Below are 23,121 nucleotides of genomic sequence, written 5' to 3'. Positions count from 1 at the left end.
GCTCTACATCTGTATAGATATTGGCTCATTTGCTGTTTCTAAAAGTTAGTCATAGATGAGGGTTGGAAACTGAGGGTTGCACACTTTACTATGAAATATCATCTAATTCTGCAAGGTAGGCACATGCAGAATTTAAAAAAAAAGAACACAACAACAGCAGACAGGCTGAGGTTGCCCTAACTAGTGAGTAGCAGAGCTGGGTAGGATTTGTATCTGGGACTTTTTGGCTCCAAAGCACTTTCCCCACTGTACTCATCTTGAACGTCAGGGTGCCCAAGTCCTGAAACAGGTTATCGTTATACCCAGCAGGTATCTCGGGCAACTCTTTGCACAGTCACCTGCCGCACTAACCCTTTCATATGCACAATCTTATAAGTCCTGAGAGGAAGGTACCATTATTATCCTGCTATCACCGATGAGGTTCAGGGCATGTACATAGTGTTCCAGGATCTTGCTGACACTAAGGCCTCTACAGATCCAAGAATTTAAGCTCAAAGGCTGAGCTCTTCCCCAGTACACCAGCCTGCCTCCCTAGCCCTGACTTTTTGCCCCATTCCTGAACCTGATTCTCCTCAGCCCAGATCCTCTAGAAGTCAACTGTGAGAAGAGCCCAGATACTAAGCCCCAAGCTTCTAAGTGTCAGTCAGATGCCCAGTTTCTGTTGAAGATTGATACCTTTTATATTCTGTCCTCTAGTCCTTGCCCTAAACAAGGATTTGTTTACCTTTCTTTTTAACCAGAGTAGTTTTTGAAAAAAATCATCTCAGGTTTCCTGCCACTAGTCAGATTATCACTGAATAAGGTTAAACATTTTAGAGAAAAGTGAAAGTGAAGTCGCTCAGTTGTGTCTGACTCTTTGCGACCCCATGAACTGTAGCCCACCAGGTTTCTCCATCCATGGGATTTTCCAGGCAAGAGTACTGGAGTGGGTTGCCATGTCCTTCTCCATAAAAGCAGCCTTTTAAATTAATATGCTAGGTGTTTCTAAATATCTCACTTGAAATGTTTTGCCTCTTACCTCTCCCATGGAAAACTTCAACAAGCTTTTTCCCTAGGACACCAATAATCGAATGCTTATGTTTGTTCAGTATTCTTAAAGCCTCTCTCAGAGCAGGGAAAAAGCAGACCTTGGGAGCTAAATTGCCTCTAGAAAGGTCTTGATATCTGAGCAGGAAACCTAAGATGTGTGTAACAGTGGAGTGTTAGTCTGTACATAAGCATGCCAACTTAACTTATTAAACTTTATTGCAATAACAAAGTAACTGTTCTTAACAATAAAAGCAGAGTGTGTATAGGCAAGAAGATGGTCTTTTCTCAGGTCAAGCCCCCTTTCTTAATGTTTCAGACCTGGGTTGGCTAGCGTAGCCTTCTAGAATGTAACATTTATCCACCAGGTGTCATTATTTACTAGTTCTGGTTAAGTCACTGGGCTGTCTCACTGGTACACTTGATGGCTGGGATCAAGGCTAGAGACAATACGAGATGAATCAAAATAGATTTAGGAAAGGACTACAGTGTAGCTCAGGGGACTTTCAAAGACCAGTGACAGCTTTCTGATTAGATTTTCCAACCTACCGCTTCTCCTGGAAGGAGTCAGAACTAGGGCTCTCAGAATTACCCCAGCTTCCTGCTGCACTGTGCTGGACACAGGTTTGTACCCTCACGCCTGAGCAGTCTTCCTTCCATTAAAACATGGCCATTCTGTGCCCAACTCCCCCCGCAAACCGCTCCCCCCCGCCACCACCACCACATACACACACCCTTCCAGTCTGACTCCTGGTTCAAGGACAGAAAAGCACAGTAGAGAGAGAAGTAAGTCATGTTCCTTCCTATATTGAAGGTCCCCAAAGACCCAGACTTCGGGATACAAATAACCAGAGATCATGGGGCTGGGAGAACAGGAAATAAGCATGCCTGGTAGTGCCTGGAGAAAGTCTACCGGGAGGACTGAAGTAAGAAGAGGAGCCTCGAACCCTGAGCCCTTGTCTCCCCCACGCTTTCTTCGGCCGCCACCACCCGGCAGGAGGCTGAGGTGGGCGTGGTCCGGCAGGCCCCGGCCGGCGCTCAGAGCCACCCGTTGCTGGCGAAGTCCAGGCGCAGCGCCTCCTCCTGGGCAGGGCTCAGCTCCTGCAAGGGGGAGCGGCAGGGGCCTCCGTAGTAGCCAAACCAGTCCATGGTTTTCTTCAGCCCTGGGATCCCGAAGCGCTGGGTCACCTAAGGAGCAGCACCTGTTAGAAGAGACTGGGGAGTCCCCTTCACACACACACACACACACACACACACACACACACACACACACACACACACTTATAGAACCCAGGCATTTCACTTTCAGAAGGTTAGGGTTCCCACCCTCCTTCCCTAGTAAAGTAACCCTGCCGAATCTATGACACCCAGGGTAGACTGGGAATCCAGAAGGCAGGTGGGTGGGAGAGAACACAGGCCAAAATCTAGAATGAAGGAAGGCGCTTCCTTTGGTTTTAGAGAAATCCACCCCACTGGGGAGGAGACCAGCATTCAGTCCTCAAGCTGAGAAGGGAGAAGGCAGCTGTGCTGTGAGTCTGGGGGCTAGAGCATCTCCGGTCTACAGCCCAATTCCCGGGTACCTGACCTGGGCACACGGGTTGCGGGAAATCAGCATGGTCCAGACCTCTCCTGTTCCCACAGCAGGGTCCTCCCATCCACCCATAACTCTTCCCTGATCCCCAATTCCAAATGCTTTCACAGGGAAAACAATACATCTGTTGTCCAAAGAATAACCTTGTATCATTAACTTATCTCTGAGCAAGTTCACTTGCCTAAAAAAGGAGGGGTCTGCACAACATGATCTCTAAACTTTTCCATTGTAGTGGAAGACCTAATTTAAAATCAGGCATCTTGTTTCTTTGCTTCTAGCATAGCAGCTGGCTGTTTCAGGCTGATCAGAAGTGTTAGATTGGTCTTTGATTACTTAAAAAGAAGTAATTATTACTTAATGAGATTTCACTTTGAGGGAAGTAAAACCTGAGAAATACAGGCATCCTGAAGGGTAAAAATAGAAAAAAGGTTGTTTGGGGTAAAAATAATTGGGAACCACTGATGAATGACTGACATTTAGTAACTCTTCACCACTAGAGGCCAGTAGACTTTAGCAAGCTTCCTCCCAGGCCTGCTTCCAGCCATGATATTCTAATAACCGGCATGTGTGTGAGTGTGTGTGCTCAGTCGCTCAGTCCTGTCTGACTCTTTTGGATCCTATGGACTGTAGCCCACCAGGCTCCTCTGTCCATGGGGTTCTCCAGGCAAGAATACTGAGTGGATTGCCATTTCCTCCTCCAGGGGATCTTCCTGACCCAAGGATCAAACCTGCACCTCTTGCATCTCTGGCATTGGCTAGAGGATTTTTTACCACTGAGCCACTTCGGAAGGCCCAATAACTTGGGCATTTCACCCAAAACCTGAGCAGGGTGGGAAAGACGATGGAAACAAGAAGTACCTAGAAAAAGCCTTCTTCCACAGTTGGTGTCTGAAGATCTCTGATTTGTCCCTCTTTAGACCCTGAGAAAGGGTGGAATGGTTTGGAGGTAAAAACTACGGAAAGTCCTAAATATAGCCAGGGCAAGAGGTTGGCTGGGTGGGAGGGCAGAGGAAGCACATTGTGTTCAAGCAGGGCAGGGCAATAAGGTGACATCAAGCTGCTCTTGGGGTGGCTGAGCCTACAGCCCAGGCAGCAGAAAGGTGTTCCAGGCATTCCTGAGTGTGTGCCCAGAGCTGGCACAGGATGGGGCACAAACTGAAGGGTAAGACAAGATGGCACGCCAAGGCAGTAAGCATCCTCTCTTCCCAAGGGGCAGCCCGAGCTGCTTCATCTGTAATATTAGGAGATAAAGAAAGCTACCCCATGTCACAAGAACTGGATGAGAAAAATACCACTATTATAAGCAACAAGGTTCTACTCTGTAGCACAGGGAATTATATTTAATATCTTGTGATTAAACCATAATAGAAAAGAATATGAAAAAGAATATATATGTGTGTATAACTGAGTCACTTTGCTGTATAGCAATAATTAACAATGTAATTCAACCATGCTTGGATAAAAAATAAATTTAAAAGATTCTACTATTAGCCCAGACCCCAAGGGGCCTGGAAGCTCCTCCTCTTCCTGTCTGGTGGTGTGCAGGCTCTGGGACTTTCTCTCTCACAGGGAGGGGAGTAGGAGAGCAGAGGTCCTGCCCCAGTGGAATGTTGGTATGTATAGTACAGCCTGGGGCCGGATGGGGCTCAGCCTAAAGGACTTTATTCCTGCAGTTATTACGACCTATCTATAGGGCGTCCTATGCCAGGGGAGTTTCACAGCCAGGAAAACTCAAGCTTACCTGCTCAGCTGTCCTTTCTCTACATCTGAATTAATCTGTCCCTTTGAGGTAAAGATGTAAACCGTGAGAGACATCTCGAGCCCGCCCACCACTCTACCTGCCTCACAGGCAAAACTTGACGGAGCACCAAAATACTCAGTCATGAGACGAATATTTAATGCAATATTTTTTAAAACGTAAAAATCAATGCAAAAAAAAGCCCACGATGAGCAAAGAGTCAAAGTTTTAAATAAAGGCAAGATTAACAGAACCGTGCCCAGAATCTTGTAGCCTGAGGCCATTAATTACATGTGCCCCCTATACATGTTTTGCATATTTTTAATGGTAACTTTTTTTTCTAGAAGTAGATTTAGGCCTTCTATGGGGTCGCACAGAGTCGGACACGACTGAAGCGACGTAGCAGCAGCAGCAGTAGCAGCAGATTTAGGGAAAAAAGTTGGTTTGATGTGTTTGCTTCCATTCAAGCCAGGGAAGTAAAATTCTAATAAGTTATGTTTTTGGAATTAAATGGAAAAAGTGTTGCAAATGTTAATGTACCTACTTTAAAATTTTTCAGTGTTTTTTCCCAACTACTCTAATATCCTGGGAGGGAAAAATCACCGTTTAGAAAACTACCTGAAGAACTTCCCTGCTGGTCCAGTGACTAGGACGCTGGTCTCCCAATACAGGGAGCCTGGATTCAAGCCCTGGTCAGGGACTGGATCCCACACGCCACAACTAAGAGTTGGCATGCTGCAGCTAAGATTTGGTACAGCCAAATAAATAAAGAAAACTGCTTAGAGCTTTCACTTCCAGGAAGATGGAATAGGTGTACTTTTCTTTATTCCCCTCAAAAAGCAGAACTAAAAAAAAAAATGCAAAGCCCAGGACATGATATAAAAACCAACATAAAAGTCTGAAAGGCAGAGAGAAGGAAGACTGACTAGCAACCTCGGGACCCAAGAAACAGCACAGTGCCAAGCTCCTCGGTCTAGACTTGGAGCCAGAGGAGCAGTGACCCTGAAATGCCAGTAAGCAGAGACAAGAAAAGCCCCACAAAAGGCTGTTCCCTCTGGTCGAAGACAAGGAAGGGGCAGCTGAGCAAGATGGAGAACTTGTGAACAATAGTCACTCTACTCCAGCCAGATCCCGCAGGAGAGTCAGAACTTTGACCACTGCCCACCCTTAAGGAGGCCACCCTGTCAAACACACTCGAGATGTCAGAGGAGGCCACATGGGAGCAGTAAAGAAGCACTTCTACCCCTTCCAGCCAGTGAGGTATCAGCAGAGCCTAGTATGGAATTATTATTATTTTTAAACTCCCAAAATAGAAATCTCCAGGCCCAGATGGTTTCATTGAAGAATTCTAAAAAATGTTCAAAGATATAATATCAATTTTCATAATCTTTTCCAGAAAACAGAAGAGAAGGGAACATTTCCCAATCAATGAATGAAGCTATTTTTATCCCAATACCAAAATCAAAGACAGTACAGAAGAAAAGAAGCAAAGAAAGAAAGACCGTATACCAATATCTGTCATGAATATAGACAGGGAAATCCCTTGATAAAATATTAGCAAATGGAATTCAGCAATATATAAAAAGATTTATACATCGTGTGCCAGTGGAGTTTATTCCACTCGGATACAAGTCTGGTTCAGTATTTAAAAATTATTAATGTAACTCACCATATTAACAGGCTAAAGAGGAAATAAAACACATGATCATATGAATCAATAAAGAAAAACATTTGACAAAAGTTCAACATCCATTTATGATTTTTAAAAACTTTCTGAAAGCTAGAATAGAGGGAGAACTTCCTCAACTTGAAAAAGAGCATCTACAGAAACCTACCTCCCATTGTGCTTAACAGTGAAAGACTGAACACTTTTCCTTAAGATCAGAAACAAGTCAAGATGTCTACTCTCACTACTCTTGTTCATCTTAGTGCAGGAAATTCTAGCCAGTGCACTAAGGCAAGAAAGGAAATAAAAGGCATGCAGATCAGAAAGGAAGAGATTAAAACATGCCCTATTTATAGGTGATATGATTGTCTATGTAGAAAATCCCAAGGAATATAGAAAAAAATCTCTTAGAACGCATAAGTGAGTTTAGCAAAGTCATATATAATATGAGATAAACAAGCAAAAATCAGTTGGTTCCTATACATACTAGATATAAACATTTTATAGTGAAATTAAAAATACAATATCATTTATAGTCACTCAAAAATATGAGCCACTTAGGTGTAAATCTTTCAAAACTTGTAGAGGACTTGTGTGCCAAAAGCTACAAAATGCCGACGAAATAAATCACAGAAGGTTTACGTAAATGGAGACATAGCCTATTCAAGGATTTGAAGACAACAAAGCAAAAATGTCAGTTGTTCCCAAATTGGTGTACAAATTTAAGACAATTCCTACTGAAATCCTAGCAAAAGTATTCATAGATATAGATAGTATTTTTCTAAAATGTATATGGCAAGACAAAAGATTTAGATTAGTTAAAACAGTTTTGGGGAAGAAAAGAACAAAGTAGGAAGAGTCAGTCTAGCTGATTTCAGGATTTATTATACACCTACAACAATCAAGTCTGTGTGGTACTGCAGAGGGATAGATCAATGAGAGAATAGAGAATCCAGAAATAGACACACACAAATACACCCAGCTGATTTTTGACAAAGGTGCAAAAGTAATTCAATAAAGGAAAGATCATCTTTTCAACAGATGGTGCTGGAGCAAGTGGATATCTACAGGCCAAAAAAGAGAAAAAAAATGAACCTTGATCTAAGTCTCATACGTTTTACAAAAATTAACTCAAAATGGGTCACAGGCTTGTAAAACATAAAACTTTTAGGAAAAAGAAAAGAAAAACTTCACAATCTTGTGCTAAGCAGAGAGCTCTTAGACTTGCACCAGAAGCATAAATATAAAAGTAAATATTGATAATTAGACTTCGTCAAAATTAAAAAACTTTTGCTCTGCAAAACATCTGTTAAGAGGATGAGAAGATAAACTACAGACTGGGAGAAGTATTTGCAGATGACATTTTTGACAAAGGATTAGTATCTAGAAGGTATAAAGAACTTCTAAAACTCAACAGTGGAAAAAAAAAATCCAATTGGAAACTGGGTAAGAGACAAAAATAGACATTTCATATAAATGTCAAATAAATACATTATAAAAGGTTCAATAGCATTAGCCATCAGGAAAATGTAAATTAAAGCCACAATGAGATGTCACAACATGCCTATCAGAATGAAAAAAAAGTCACAACACCAAATGCTGTTGAGGATACAGAGAAACTGGGTCACTCATACATTTACACTGATGTAAATACAAAATTGGAGAAGGAAATGACAACCCACTCCAATATTCTTTCCTGTGAAATCCCACAGACATAGGAGCCTAGCATGTTGCAGTCCATAGGGTCACAAAAGAGTTGGACACAACTTAGCAACTAACAACAGCAAAAATACAAAATGGTACACTTACTCTGGAAAAAAGTTGGTCAGTTTCTTAAAATGATAAGCATGCAAAAATTATACAACCCACTAGTTGTGTATTTATCCCAGAAAAAATGAAAACTTATAGTCATACTAAAATCTGTTCATGAATGTTCACAGCAGCTTTTAATAGCCCCAAACTGGGAACAACCAGCTATCCTTCAACAGATAAATGGTTAAACAAAGCTGCTTCTGGCCACATTCAATAATAAAAAAGAACTGCTACTTGTGTTTGAATGAATCTCCAGGAAATTATGCTGAGTGAAAAAAAAGCAAATTTCGAAAGGTTCTAGATGATCTTATTCCATTTACATAACTGTCTTGAACTGATAAAATTATAGAAATGAAACGTATTTGTGGCTGCCAGGGGTTAAGGAGGGGGTGGGGGCAGGAGGTGAGTAGGTATGACTACAAAAGACTAGCATAAGAGATCCTTATGGTAATGGAAATATTCTATATCTCGACTATATGTTAGTCAAAATCCTGGTTTTGATATTGTGCTATAGTTTTGTAAGATGTTACCATTGGGATACACAGGGTGATGGGTAGATGGAATCTCCCTGTATTGTTTCTTATCATTTCATGTGAATCCACAGTGATACTAGAGTAAGAAGTTTAATTTAAAGTATAAATGAAAACATGTCTCCAGGGACACATGTGTTTCTTTTTGCCTGAGACTCCAGTGTGGCTCAGCACAGCACTGCCTGCACTTGACCGGCATTCCACCTTGCCTCTTCTCCTTGATTTGCCCAACACAGACTCGGGGTACACGGTGTGACTGCAGAATGGATTATTTGAGGACAAGACTCTCCTGGGAAAGCTGGGCTCTGAATACCTCCAGGCTTCCCACGCCTTTATTAACCTGTCGTTCCATTTTTCAGGATCTGGCCCCTTATAAAGCTGACATAAAGGCCCATGTTTCCCTCTCTCTAGGCAGTGTATCTCTAAGTACGGTTCCAGGATTCCCTATGTCACAATCACCCAGGACGTTTGTCTCAGTGATTATTCCTGGGCCTAAAGGAGCAGAATTTTAACCAGCTCCCTGAATGAATTCTAATGCACACTTAAGTTTGAGAACCAACAGGGCTCGACTTTGTCTGAAGTCAAGATTTTCTGGGGAGGCACAAAGAGTTTCCCACACCGGGATGTTCTCTAAAAGGCCTTTCTGAAAGAGGAGAGACCAAGGAGGGACCCCTGTGCCAGCACTGGCTCCTGTTCCAACAAGGACACAGACCACCCCCACGCTGGGCCCACGGGCTGGGAGCTCACCGCAGTGTTTGGCTCGATGAGGCGGTGCTGCAGTTTCTGGGCATCTTCCCATTGCCCTGTGAGGCAGAGTCTCTCCAGCTGGCACACCTGAGACCCCAGGACATTGGCCAGGGCACACACGCCTCCCACAGCTCCTGCCACAGGGTAAAAGGCAGAATATCAGCTAGAGGCTCCTCTCGAAGAGAATTCCAAATCCTGGTCCCCAGCACCTCTTTGTTCTGGGAGTTAGGCTGTGGATTTTTAGGCCACCGGTGAGCCACATCTGAGACACAGTCTGTGAGTTTACGGAGTACAGATTTCCAGAGAGACCCTTGCCAGCATATTCAAAATAGAATCCCACAGGCTGAGGGACAAGGAACAGAACCTGAAGGCTGACTCAAGGATGGTTCCTTTCCCTCATACCCCTCTCCCCCACGGTAAAGTCCCACCTGCCAGTTGGCACCTCCACACTCCTGCAATTGCCCCCTGACTCATCAGCCCTGGAAGGAGATAGCATGAATGGCAAGCCTCTGCTCTATGGAAACTGTATTCCCCCCAGTGAATTCAGCCTGGGACAGTCGTGGGGGAGGAGAATGAGCACTAGACTTAGTCAGGAGACCCAGCGTTTCCTCCCATTGGCTGTGTGAACTTGGACAAGTCATCTAACACTTGCCGGTCCTCTTTGCTCTCATCTGGGCAATGGAAACGGGCTGGCTGTGATCTCGGAAGTTCTGCCAGCCTGTTTAGTGTGATTGCAAAGCTAGTTAGGAGTGACTCAAAGCAGAGTGGCCTCAAGACTGGAGACAGAGTGGGCATTTCTCATGAGTGAATGTAACTGCTGTTTATCAAAAACCTACTGTGTCAAGGGCTATGACAGACCCAGGGCCAATGCTCTCTAATCTTCACATTTCCCTGCTTTGCCGAGTAAGAACTCAGGCCCAGAGAGGTCGTTTACCTTGCCCGGTGGTACTCAGTGAATAAATGGCAAAGCTCAGATTCCAGCTTAGATCTCCAGCCTGCAGAGCCAGTGCTATTTCCACCTACCACTCAGGAAGGAAGCATAAATGTGTCTCCTGTAACTCTCCCCTTTAGAGATTGTGACAGGGCAGAGGGGAGTTATGCAGAACCTATATCACAAGCCAAAATCTGCAGAGACCAGAGAGAACGTGAAGCAGCATTGTCCCCTGCATCGCTGGAAAAGTAACTCAAATCTCAAATCACTGGGGCTTCAGCTGATGGGAGCAGGTGCTCCCCTCCCCTCCGGGGCCCAAATCCAGTCTGAACTCAGGGACCTTGACCCCAAGCAGACAAGAGCACTTGGTCTAAATGGTAACATTCCTAGGATCCTAGACTGCAACAGAGTCTGATCAGTCAGCTGAAGATCCCCAGGCCAACCCTGCAGGCCTAACAATTAATTCTGGCCTGGGCCCAGGGAGAGAGGAAAATGCACTCCCAGACTGGTGGGAAGCGCCCCAAGGCCTCTGCCCTTAGAGGATAATTTACAAGGTGAGATTAAAGGAGCTAAATTTGTCACCTAAGCAGGGAGCTTGGGACTTAGAACAAACTGCAGGCATCCCCACTACAGGCCAGGGGATTGTTCACGGCCACCCTCCTCCGCCTAACAAGGTCACTTAGAAGCATCCACTATTCAAATAAGTAAGTGGTGAGACATATCTCTGAGGTTTCCCAGCAGGCAGGCTGGCAAAAGCCCCCTGTCCACACAGTCCTGGCCTTCAGCATCTTTCCCAGCAGAACCCAGCTGCCTGTATCATGACCACTCGTCACAGTCTGAGAGGAGTGGGAGGCCTACCTATGGCATAGCTGGCCAGTAGGAAGCCAGCTGATCCAGCCAACACCTGGAAATCCTGACTCCTGGTCTTGTGAACAATCAGCCCAATCCTGGTCACCTGTAATAACGGCCAAGCTAGTGTGAGAGCTGGGCCCACAGGCTCTGCTGCCGGCCTGGCTGGGGGCTGGGGGCTGGGCAAGTGTGGGAGAATGAGAGTCGAGGGCTCAGAGAGATGCTCCCCTTGATTCAGATGAACCCCAGAGAGCCCAGAGGACAGAGGGAACCCACACCAGAGCCCAGGACTGAAGCAGGTCCTAGAGCTGCCCTGAAGTCGGTATCAAAGGAGAAGAGAAGGAGGAGTCCCCAGCCGAGGGCCACCGCCACTCACATCACCCCCGCTGTCTTTGATGCCCACAATATTGGGGTGCTGGGAAAGCGTGACCACTGCATCCACTGGCAGGTCCAGCCCCGTGTTGGCTGGGACGCTGTACAGCACCACAGGAACTGGAGACAGGTCAGCCACCTGAGGGGTGCAGAGAACAGAGGGGAGGCCAGCTGCCCCAGGCCTGAGGCGGTCGGAGCCTGGGTCTGTGCAGGACTGCCTGGACCGGCCCACTTCCTGGATGAGAAGTCACAGAGCTGGGCACCCTTTTTGCAAGCGCTGATCCTGGATGATACTTAAGAGTGCTTTCTGTGTGCCAGGCACAGCTCCAAGTCCTTTTCGTTTTGATTGATCCAATCCTCCCTGGAGGAAGATTCATTATTCCTCCCATTTGAGGGGGCGGGAAGAGGGACACAGCAGGGTTAGGTCAGTTGCCCACAGTCACACAGCTGGTACCTGGTGGTGTCCCTCCCCTCCCCCAAGCTGCCATTCATGGGAAGTCAGCTCACCACTCTGCTCCTAGCTTCTCTCCTCCCCTCCCTGGGCAGAATCTCTGCTCTACCCAGCTTCCTCTGGGCCCAGGCCTCAAACCCACACCCCTACCTTAACCCACCTTGGTGTAGTGGTGAATGAGGGCGGCGCTGCTCATGCGGCCACGATAGTAGCAAGGGGTCACCACCATGGCGGCGTCAGCCCCGACCTGGGCCATGCTCACCGTCATCTCCACCGTGGCCTGCGTAGCTACAGGAGGAAGAAAGAAGTCTTCCCTACAGGCCATGGTGGGCGAGGGCAGGAGGGAGTGGACCAGACTAGGACCGAGGCAAGCAAGGGATGCAGAAGAGACAGAGCAAGATCTAGACTGAACCCAGCTCCAGGCCAGGGAGCCAGCCCCCACACCCAGCCACCGCCAGGCCCGGGCATTCAGGCCTCACACTCGCAGCCGGAGCCGGCCAGCAGGAGCTTGTCCTTGGGCAGGGCCTGGCGTGCGCGGCTCACCACCTCCAGGCGCTCACTGCTGGTCAGGAAGGGGAACTCGCCATTGGAGCCCTGGACCACGAAGCCTGCAAGAGAAGCAACACCTTACCATCTGCTTGTGAAAAACTGGCCGTTGGTCTTAACTCACCCAGGTTCCTATCTCCCCATCACCACTGTTTTTCGTAATTTCCTTCCCATCTTTGTCCTGAGACAGGCAGAGTGTTGTACCCTGTTGCAGTGACAGTGTTCACACCATTTTTTTTTTTTGTTTTAATGAGATATTTCAGCATACCAAAAAGAATAGATAATAATATAATCCACATCAGTGTACCCAGTACCCTGACAACCTCCCCCCATCTCTTCCTCATCTCTGGCCTGTCTCAAGTGTTCATGGTTCCCATTTGTGTCTCTTTACCCTTGAAACACAAATCTGGAGCCATAAACAATATATAATAAGTTTCTTGCCTATTAAGACTATAGAAATGGAATCACATAATCTTCTGCTCTTTGCCATTTTTGCTCACCATTAAGTTTTGAGCTTTGTCCACAGCAGTACAGAGAGCCCTGATTCATTCGTTTTCATTGCTATATAATACTCTCTTGTGAAGTTAGACCACAACTTACTTTTCATTCTCCTTTTGACATTTAGACTATTTCCTATTTTTCTATTATAAACAATGCTGAAACCAACAGTTTAAGAGTTTCTCTCAGTTTAGAGACTCAGGTGTGTAATGGCTGAGTCACAAGTAAATGCACTCTCACGTGCCAGACTTCTAGTCAGCCAGTCCATATGCAGCAGCACACGGAAAAAACTGTGAGTGCTCGTTCACATCCATCCTGAGTACTGTCAGAGCAAATTCTTGCCAATTTTCTGGATGAAAAGTGGCATCTCATTATTTTATTTTGCATTTCCTGTTTTATCCAATTTGTGAGGTTTCTAACATTAGAGGTGTCAATCATTTCATATCCACAAGAGACCAGTAGAACTGATGCTCTTTAACTCAATCTAAAGGGAATGCAAAGCCATTTTCCTCTCAGCTTTTTTCATTCAACTTTCTCTTTCCTCTTCTTTCTCCTCTCCATCCCATCCCAAATTTTTTCCCTTAAATGTAGCATACAATACACGAAGATTGTTAATAAATAGAAGACTATTGGGGAGAAAGGAAAGAAAGTGGGGGCTATATTAATATACAAAATCACTGCCATATAGTTCTGACAGATATCTGATTTGGAGGTTCCTGACAGTCAAAGCTAAAAGGGAAATGTAGTCAGCTGACAGATATGTAGAAATCAAGATAAAGCAAAGCAGCTGCCCTGGAGAAACACAGATTTTCCTGGCACTGGGACCGAGAAAGATTGTTCCTGTGAGTCATCCTTAAGGGGACACAGTGCTGGTGGGGAGTCAGCTTTACACCACAAGGCTTTCTCTGTGCTGTTCACTATCCCATCAAGTCCACTGAGCGGGCTGCCAGGAGAACTTCCTGGATACTTAGCATTTCTCCCCCAGTTTCGTGTCTTGGTAACATTGCAGAGAACATCTGGAGGCAAATAGCTTTCTGCTTCTGTCAGATGATCGCCTCAGCATCAGTTCCTCCATGTCAGGCTAGGAGCCCATGGTAGAAGTCTCAGTGATTTCTGTGGATCATCCCACTCACAAGAGTTACCAACCCCAGAGAGGGCTCCAGTCCAGCCGTGACAGGACCAGTAACCTCTGGCTAAGGATTTAGAGGTCAAGCTTCTGCTCCTGCCTCCCCAAGCCCTCTTGAAGGGGGCTTCTTGATTCAGACATGTCTCCAGCCATGGTCACTCACTCCCAAGTCCCCTTTCATTCTGGTGGCCAAGTCCAGAAACCTCCATGTCCCACAGGTGGACTTGGCCTAAACAGCAGGACAGCTGGGTCTTGAGCTTGGCCAGGGGTGGGCGAAGCAGGCCCTGTGCTCCAGACTCCTAGTGGCCTCTCCTCGTTTTACTTAAGGGAGCATCCAACCCAGACCTGACTCTCAAGAAGGCAGGGAGTCCAGGCTGGGGAAGAGGAAGTGTGGTAGACCCAGGCAAGCGCTGGCCTCAGGCCCCTCTGGCTGTTGGGCAAGTTCCATCCCTCTCTGAGACTCCAGACAATAAGGGCACTAATCCTACCTTATAGAGCTGTCTTAAAGGCTCAAATGAGAAAATGTATGAGAAAAAACCACTCTGAAGTCTGTGAAGTGATACTGCAAAGAACCCCCTCCTTTTCCTTGACCAGATGTCCAGGTTCAGGCCCAATGTGCCGCTGGGTGTGGAGGCGGGGCTAAAGCAGAGGAAAGGCCAGAACTCTGGATGGGTGGCGAATGAGGAAAGTGAGCGCTTGGGGAAGCAGGGAGCAGCAGAGTTGGCAGCCAGAGCCCAAGTTTAACTCCCAGTGTGGCCCCTCGCCAGCTCGGAACTCTTGAGCAAATAGCTTAATCAAACTTCAGCTTCCTCAACTGAAAAATGGGGGTAATTTTAGTGCCCTTTTAAAGTTATGTGAAGTTTAAGTGAGATCCTATTTACAAATGCCTACAATAGACAGAACCCAGCACTCAAGTAGCTATAGTCATTATGGAGTCAGAGGAAGTGCTCAAGCCTTAAAACTGGAAAAAGGCAACTTTCAGTCTGAGGAGGGGGACGGTGGTTGGTATGGGGGGGAGGCTGCATTCAGGGACCTCTCAGCCCCTCCAGCTCTAGAGGAAAGAGGCTCATGTCAGAAGCCTCTCTCCCTTGCCGCATGGTTACTCTGGGTGCTCTAGGAGCCAGTGTGGCCTGATGAGGGGAGTTGGGTGGAGGCTGAAGACACACAAGCAACAGGGTGACTTACTGTGGCCAAGAGGAAGCACAATCTCTTGTATGTAAGGAGCTTCCCCAGTCAGTATTACACACCTTGGCCCATCATCATTGCCACCTCCTCCGAGAAGTCTTCCTGGAATCCAGTCTTCCCTGAGCGTGTTTCCTCTGAACTTCTCTTGCCTGTTGTAGTCCTTCTCTGCTGTCTATTCAAAAATGCACGGAGATCCTCAGAATCCTTCAACCTCCCTTACCCCCACCTGTTGGGACTAGGAAAAATTTCTCCAACTGGCCTCTGCTGTGAAATGAGGAAATTGAACAGATATTTTCCTAAGTCCTCCTTGGCTTGAGGCTTTGGAGTCACTTTTCAGGCTTTTCCTCCTCCCCTTTGCTGATCTCCAAACACTCCCTTCCAGCCAAACTGACTGTCAGAGCCCCCAGACACACAACCATCTTCCTGCGGTACGCCTTTGCCCCTGCTCTTCCCTCTGCCCAGAACACCTCCTTAGTTGCAGCCCCCCACATGCTGCAAGGACCTTGAAGCCTTCCTCAAGCCCCCTCCCCACTGGACTCCACGGTGTTTTGTCCTTGCTCAGCACTAGTCTAGAAGAATCTAGGTCAAGGATGGCAGCTGCCTCACTTTGGCCTCCTCTGTGACACCTAGCACACTGCCTGTTGACCTATGCGTTAACAATTGGTAGTATAAAAGAAAAATCATCCCAAACCTGGTCTGGGGCAGAACTTTTTTGCATGATGTAATTCATAACCTCCCACTAGGAAGAAAGGAAAGTTCCTGATGAAATGGTGAAGCAATTTCCTAATGAGTTTTAATGGAATTAAGCCTTAATCTGGGAAACCAGCCACCCCCCCACCCCCCAGCAGACTCTCAGGCAAGAGGCTAGTGACTGTTAACTTTTCTTTGTATCTAGTCTAACAATGATTTAACCATTCTCCTTTCTTATAAAAAATATCCTCACCAAGAGTTTATACTTGAATTGGCTCCTTAGAAGCTATTTTCCTTGAAGTACAACTGTAGTAAAACTTTGACATGAGCTCATAACTGACTTGTCCAATAATTTTTTGACTTTTAACTTGAACTACCTTCAGATTTACAGGAAAGCTGCAAAAATGGTACAGAGGATTTCTATACATCCCTCCGTCACCGTACCTAACTAGAGAAGAGTGATCAAAACCAGAGAGTGAACAGGAGTACAGTACTAACTGTGGACCTTATTTGAAATTTTTGCCAGTTTGAAACATTTTAAAAGCTAAGATTCCAAAGTCATAATTAGCTAATCTGAAATTTTAGGTATTAAGTTTTTAATAAGGGATTTAAGGTCTTTCAGATAAATGCACATATTTTAACGATCATTTTCAGAAGCCAAAACTCACTGCTTTTGGTTTCTGTCTAATTAGCATCTTCCAACATTTTCCAGAAGGATTGGCTCCATTTTTTTCCTAATTAATACTTTTATTATGAAGTACCTTTCCTTCTCCAATGAAGTACCTTACACACACACATATCAACATTTATATAGTCACTGATTAGTAGTGTCAGAAATATTCAAATACTCCTAACTGTGCTCCATAAAGTCACAATTGACAACATTTAGAGTGTTTATGGATTTATCCATTCTTTGCAATGATTCTAGGCACCTCCTTCCTGGAGTTTGAGGCCCACAGTTTGGAAACCACTGGTAAATCCATAATAGATACAAATGGTAAGAAATGTCTATGTAAAGGAGACACTGGGGGTTAGACAGTGCCCTGTAGCTGACTTTTCTCAAGTTTCCTGGGGAAGACAGCTGTCTCCCTTTAACAGCTTAACAGGGAGGTCACCATTTGCCCCAAAAATGGCTTCTTGGGATCCAGAAAGAAGTAGGGAGAGTCCCAGGCTTGCAGGTCTCTTGCACAGAGCATGTCAGGACATGTGGGAAGAGGACAGGGACAATTATGAGAGACAACAGTTCAGGGGACAGTGGGCATCAGACCAGGGAGCAGCACAGAGCAGGGATTAGGGATACAGGCTTTGGAGTCAGGGCACGCTGGGCTCTGACCCCAGCAACATCCACCTACTGTCTATGTCACCTCTGGGAAGATTACACCTCTGAGCCTCACCTGCAAAGTGGAGATAACGTAATACCTTCCTCTTGGGTCTGTGCCGTACATGACACAGAGCGTGGCATGTACTAAAAACTTAAAAAAAAAGGTGGTGGTTGGAGGGAGGGATTTCCCTGGTGGCCCAATGGCTAAGACTCCACACTCCTAATACAGGGGGCCCAGGTTTGATTCCTGATCAGAAACTAGAGCCCAGATGCCGCAGCTAAAGATCCCACATACTGCAACTAAGACCTGGCACAGCCTAAATAAATAAATATTAAATTTTTTTTTAAAGGCAGGGGAGCGATTGTAGTATGAGGAGCAAAGCAGCTACTTAGTAGTACTGCAGCAGTGGCAGCCCCAGCCCCAGCCACAGCAGCATAAACCAGGAGAGAGAGTACATAGCCCAATACCGTGGCTCTGACGGTAGCTGGTGGGGAGGCACCAGCACGATCCCAGTGGGGGAGGGGAGAGAGCAGCACCAAGAGGACTGTAGACCTACATCCCACCCCTACTTACTTCCAACTGCACCGTACTTCCCCGCACCTCCCAGCTCCTGGCTGCTTCCTCCTCCTCTGGCGGCCGCAGGTTAGCGGGATTTGAGCCCTGTGGAGACTTCCCATACCCAGAACCTAAGACCCCAGAAGCTGATTTAGGGATCCTTGAATCAGCCTACCAGAAGAGGACTTGGGAGGAGGAACACTCTCCCCAGAGGCTCGCCCAGACCCGGGGCTGGCCACAGAGCCTCCAGACTCAAGAGCAAGGGTATGCAAGGCTTTATTGGCTCAGCTCAGGCATTTGGCATCAGTGTGTTGCTCTCGGCTGCTCCTGGGATCTGCCTCTCCCATTTTCTCTCGGGCGTTCTTCAGGGGCCTGTGAGTCTGCCTCAGTTACCTCAATTCTCCCCAGCTCTCCCTTATCAGGGGCCATCAGGGGCAGACCCCACTCATGGAGCTAAAGGGGCCTGGGACCCCTTGTAGGGGGCCTGAGGAAAAAGGCACTTGGGCAGCAGCATCTTACTCTGGGCCACATAGGTTGCCCCATCAGAGAAATGGGCCACACAGGATGCCTGTGTTTGTGTGCCAGCCCTGCAGGGGGAAGGGGCATCTCCATCTGTGGTTAGGTGGCTTTAAAGGGGTGGTAGCCCTGGGGGCTGCGGTTGGGCAGGCTGTGGGACTGGTGGTTTGGATAACCCTGGTGGCCATGGTGGCAGTGGCTGTGGTAGGTGTGAGTGTGGTTGGCGCCAGCTACAGTGGATTCCCGCTGGGTGAGGAAATTCCCCTTCAGCTTCATCTCCACCTCCTCGAGGGCCTTCAGCTCCTCCTGGTTGATGTCCTTGGTCTCCAGGTGGCCCGAGTTCTGGCAGGCTGTGGCCCGTTGCAACATGGAGTTAGCCAGCTGCTGCCCCTTGGTGTCAATCTCCTTGGTACAGGCTGCCACAGCGGCCCACGTGGCCTCCTCCACGGACGAGGACTTCCCAGACTCCTTGTGGGTCTCTTTGGTCACGGAAGTCCCAGACATTCTCTGCTTGCTGGTGAAGGACTCCCGGTGAAGGGCCATGCCCTCGTCTCCTTGCCTCGTGGTGAAGGTCTCCACGCGAATCGTGGTGCTGGCCTCCCCGCTGCCACTGTCCGGCTGCGGAGCAGCGGCGGAGCTGCTGGGCCCGGCGGTGTTGAGGCAGGCAGTGTTGCTGGTGGCCAGCTTCTCCTCGGAAAGACGGCTAAAGTGCGATTTGATCCAACTCTCATCATTCAATTTTTCACTGTCTGTTGGCTCCTGCACCTCTTGTGAGGTCTCAGAATCTGTCTTCCTTTTCCTCTTCCTCTGCATCCACAACACGAGGCCTCCACCTCCCAGTAACAGGGCGGTCCCCAGCACCACCCTGCATGATGGTTGCTGGATGAGCTCCAAGAAGGGCTCCAGGACCCCACGCCAGGCGGGCAGAGCTAAGAGCACACTGGGAGTGGGGGAGCCCAGATGGTCTGGTTCATGCTTGAAAGGACAGGCTCTCTGAGGGTGTCTGGCAGGCAGGCCCCCCACTGCACCCTCCCTAGGATGCCCCTCCCGCCTCAGCAATGAACCTCATTGTGAGGAAGGTGGTTGAGGGGCGGGGTGGGGAGAGACCACACAATCCTTTATGTCCAACCTGACAGGAACGGCCTGAGGCCTGGGACCTTTCTCCCACTCTGCCAGTTGTTCCTCAAGTCAGTAAAAGAGTAACTTCCCCAATTCTGAGTCCCTTCTGCCTCCTGCTTGGGATCTATTCTGCAAACCAGGCCATCTTATCCTTTAGTCTTTGGTTTCTTTTCGTCCTCATCTGGTGGTCCCCAAGGGACAGAGGCTGCTGGGTCAAGCTGGCTAGGGTTGAAGGGCCTTCTTGACTGGGCTGGCATCCATTCCTTGTTGCCTAAGCCTCGTGTCTCCCCCCGTGCGGGGCCTACCGCGCTATTGGCTCAGAGCATTCCATCTCCACTTGCAGCCACTAGCCCCATTACAGAGAGGGCCCAGAAGAAAAAGGGAGGGGCTCATTCTGAAGTAACATGAGGTCACAATTGGGCTGAGAAGGCAGAAAACATAGAATAGGCGGCTTCACCCAGCCCCAGATCCCTGGGGCTCTTTCAGGATGGGGGCTGCTACCTCTTGCCTTAGTGATGCCCCTGCAAACCCAGACTTTGCCCCTACTCCTGAGTCCCCTGTAAATACGCACAGCTCAGGTGATGAATGGGTGGGCTGGCTGGCCAGGTTCTTGTAGTTACAGACAACTGAGAGTCTGGCCCTCAATCCCAAATTATACCCAGGGCCTCTCAGGGTAGACAGGCCTGGGTCACTCCCAGAGACATAGACACATTTTTTTTAATGCCAAAATACAGTTATAAAAATTCTGATATTTTAAACAAAATATTTTATCTAACAAATGAATGGCTTCAATATACACAAAAATATTAATATGACACATCACAAGAATCCATGGACTTGCCTACATAATAAGGGAATAAGACAGAAGCTTCAAGTTTTATGGGAAACATCATCTCTCTGCTCCTGCTGGAGTAGTTCTGGGGTAATCCACTAACCTCATTTGGAAATAACAATTCAAAGTTCATTTTTGAGGTTGTTTGTGGGTGTGAGTTCAGGGACAAACGGCCCTTCTGCAAAAACCCCTCCCTTTTTTCTTTGGTTATAAGTTTTATTTAAATGAATATTCTTTATTCAAATAATTAATGCAAATTAACAATGCTAAATAAATAATAAAAAGTTTCAGGGAATGTCTTCCAGAAGAATCTCTTAACTGTTCACTGATTCCTCAAAGACAGGTTCCCATCTCTTTATTTTTTTTTATTCTATCTATATTTGCTCAGTCATGACCAACTCTTTGTGACCCCATGGACTGTATCCTACCAGATTCCTCTGTCCATGGGATTCTCCAGGCAAAAATACTGGAGTGGGTTGCCATTTCCTTCTCCAGGGGATCTTCCTGACCCTGGGATCAAAGCCAGATCTCCAGCATTGCAGGCATTTCTTTACCATCTAAGCCACCCAGGCAGCCTATTGATCATCGCCTTTTTGGAGAACCTTTAATTCATTGCAGGACGCCGTGGCAATGGGATGTGTGATGGTTCCCTCCTCTGCCCCTGAAACCTGGCTGCAAAAAGAGGCAAAGATCCAGCAAGAGAGACACAGATTTTCGAGCTAAAGTGGCTCATTGCCCCTTTCCCAGGCATTCTGACTGCATCCTGGGAGCTGTGACAGGGCCATTATAGCCCAATATTCTCTGTGCCAGGGCCTCAGGTTTGGGCTCCTTAGAAGAACTGCATTGAACGCTGTGGCCCAGTTCTCATTCTAAAATGAGGAAACCGGATTAGAGAGTTTCAGTGGTTTTTCCAAGGTCGTAACAGGCAGAAACATACTCCTACAAGTCTTCTAACCCTGGATGTTGGGTTCTTCCACACAGCGCCCTGCTCCCACGTGTGTGGGGGTAAGAGAGAGCTGAGGTGAGAGCTGACGCCTGCGTAGGTTGTATGGGAAATGGACCAGTGGCTAGTCTGCCAGTCATGGCAGCCATGCTCCCAGGCACCCCAGTATCCCTTGCAGGAGTGAGTGGGGTAGGGGAGGGGAAGGAAGGGTGCAGAGAAGAGTCTGGGGTGCAAACAGACCCGAGATCAAAGTCCACCCTCCCCACCCCTGCACTAGAGTGTCCTTGAACCTGGGAGGTGAGGCCCAGTCTTCTCTCAGAGATTCAAGGAGCTTCTTACTTTGTTTCAAGAGAATCAGGCCTCAGCTCAAACCTTCAGGCTCCAGTGAGCTGGGCCCCAGCAGAAATATCCTTTGTGTCACTGCTCAATGTGGGCATCCATAGGGCACTCACTGTGTCCTAGGGAAGGGTCACATCGCCTGAGCACAGAGATCTGAAAGGGGTCTCCGCTAGGCCACGGGTGCTGTCACAGTGCGTCTCTGCCCACAGTGGCGATCATACTGTTATTCTAATCAGCGCCATCGTTGGAGTCCATGCCTGCTAATGTATATCACCCTCCACAGTTTACAGCATGCTCTCACTTGCATCCTCTCAGATTCTTCTCCCAACCCTCCTATGATGTGGCCATTATTACTCCCACATGTCAGATGGGGCAACTGAGGTCTGGAGAGATTTATCTCACAGCTAAGTCAGTGGTCGAGCTGTGGTTTGAATCGAGAGTCCGTGTTCTGAACTGCTCCACTGTATCACCCCGGTCAGAACCACTCCATTCCCAAGTTGGTGCTGTGTGTGCTAAGTCACTTTAGTTGTGTCCAGCTCTTTGTGACTCCATGGACTGTAGCCGGCCAGGCTCCTCTGTCCATGGGATTCTCCGGGCAAGAATACTGGAGTGGATTGCCAGGCCCTCCTCCAGGGGATCAAACCTGTGTCTCTTGTGTCTCCTGCATTGGCAGGCAGGTTCTTTACCACTAGCGCCACCTGGAAGCCCTGGGAAGTTGGGGCTGACCAGGGTCTATCTGTTGGAATCTGGTCTAAGGGGGGAAATTCATGGGTCGGCAGTGGAGTAAGCCGAATGTGACCATGCAGCCTGACCTGAGTTCAAATCCCACCTCAGCCATTTATTAGCTGGAGTGACCTTGGGCAAGGGATCTCATCAGTGTGAGCTCCAGCTTCCTGGCTGTGAAATGGAGTGACTGACAGCACTGCCTTGGGGAACTGCCATGGGTGCCGGATAGGGGTGGGCGGGGCGGGATGATGGGCGGGACTTGCCCCTTCTATCTTCATTTATATGCCTGGGCTGCATTGCATGTTGAGTGTCACAAATGTGATCTGTCCCTGATCTCAGAGAGGGGAGGCCCCTGTGTAAAGGGGGAAATGAGTCAGAGGGTGCAGAACAGGAATTAATCTGGCCAAAGGAGGCTTTGCCCAGAAGAGGGTGCTGACAAGGCTTTGGGGGAGATGATCTTTATTCCAAGATCACAGGCCAGCAGTTAGCTTCCTGTCTGCCTCCTGACCCCAGACCAGTGCCCCCCTGCTCCTCTCCTGTAACGGAATGACCCCCAGGGTACCCGACTGTCCGTGAACAGCTCCACAGAGCCTGTGTACCCTCCCCTGGTCGCTGGCTGAGGAGACCAGGGTCATTCACACCCCTCCAACTCCCCCAGTGGACAGATCCCACTTACCTCGGAAGGGAAGGGTGCCCAGTTTATGCAGATTCTCCTCCAGTTTCCCATAGTCCACCTCGGCCGTGGCAGTGAAAGGGGTGGTCACAGGCGGGTAGATGCCTGAGAGGTCCATCCCCCTGCCCTCCCCTGAGGGCCATCCCCCCAGGGTCCTGGACAAGACCCTGCTCAGCCCTAGCCTCACAGAGGACCAAACTCGGGGGACCGGCATCTCTGCAGGAGGCTCGAGATCAAGCTGGTCTCTGCCCTCGGGAGATGCTGGGTTTGGACTCTTTCCTACCCCTGTTAATGATCAACGTTCTGAGTTAAAAATTTGCTGCCCCCTGCCCTGACTT

At 47.9% G+C, this 23,121-nt stretch overlaps 2 protein-coding genes across 11 annotated transcripts; both read right to left on the bottom strand.

The window, feature by feature from the left end:
- Positions 1 to 1,227: 1,227 nt before the first annotated feature.
- HOGA1 (4-hydroxy-2-oxoglutarate aldolase 1) lies at positions 1,228 to 23,030 on the bottom strand. Of its 10 annotated transcripts, none has more exons than XR_015155881.1 (8): positions 22,787 to 23,030; positions 15,069 to 15,240; positions 12,193 to 12,321; positions 11,874 to 12,001; positions 11,267 to 11,623; positions 10,900 to 10,996; positions 9,111 to 9,244; positions 1,228 to 2,214 (listed from the first exon to the last, which is right to left on the bottom strand). XR_015155881.1 is itself a non-coding variant. In XM_086379423.1 (8 exons), the coding sequence occupies exons 1-8, from the start codon at positions 22,835 to 22,837 to the stop codon at positions 2,065 to 2,067; spliced, it is 996 nt and encodes a 331-aa protein (XP_086235549.1). In that variant the 5' UTR covers positions 22,838 to 23,030; the 3' UTR covers positions 1,228 to 2,064. The 10 variants fall into 10 exon arrangements, 7 of the variants coding, with proteins under 7 accessions (XP_086235549.1, XP_086235553.1, XP_086235550.1 ...); XR_015155883.1 differs by lacking the exon at positions 22,787 to 23,030 and adding an exon at positions 17,654 to 17,862 and having other exon boundaries at positions 15,131 to 15,240; XM_086379423.1 differs by having other exon boundaries at positions 11,267 to 11,401.
- Positions 17,896 to 19,618, bottom strand: C26H10orf62 (chromosome 26 C10orf62 homolog). Its single transcript, XM_086379431.1, has one exon. It carries the CDS (start codon positions 18,962 to 18,964, stop codon positions 18,254 to 18,256), a length of 711 nt encoding a protein of 236 aa, XP_086235557.1. The 5' UTR covers positions 18,965 to 19,618; the 3' UTR covers positions 17,896 to 18,253.
- Positions 23,031 to 23,121: the final 91 nt, after the last annotated feature.

The sequence above is a fragment of the Bos grunniens genome, chromosome 26 (assembly GCF_055505025.1).
Source record: "Bos grunniens cultivar Pamir isolate PY7600 chromosome 26, Bosgru_T2T1.0, whole genome shotgun sequence".
In the NCBI taxonomy this organism is placed as follows: Eukaryota; Metazoa; Chordata; class Mammalia; order Artiodactyla; family Bovidae; genus Bos; species Bos grunniens.
The sequence above is the reverse complement of the archived record's forward strand: the minus strand, read 5'-3'. Positions and strand labels throughout refer to the sequence as shown.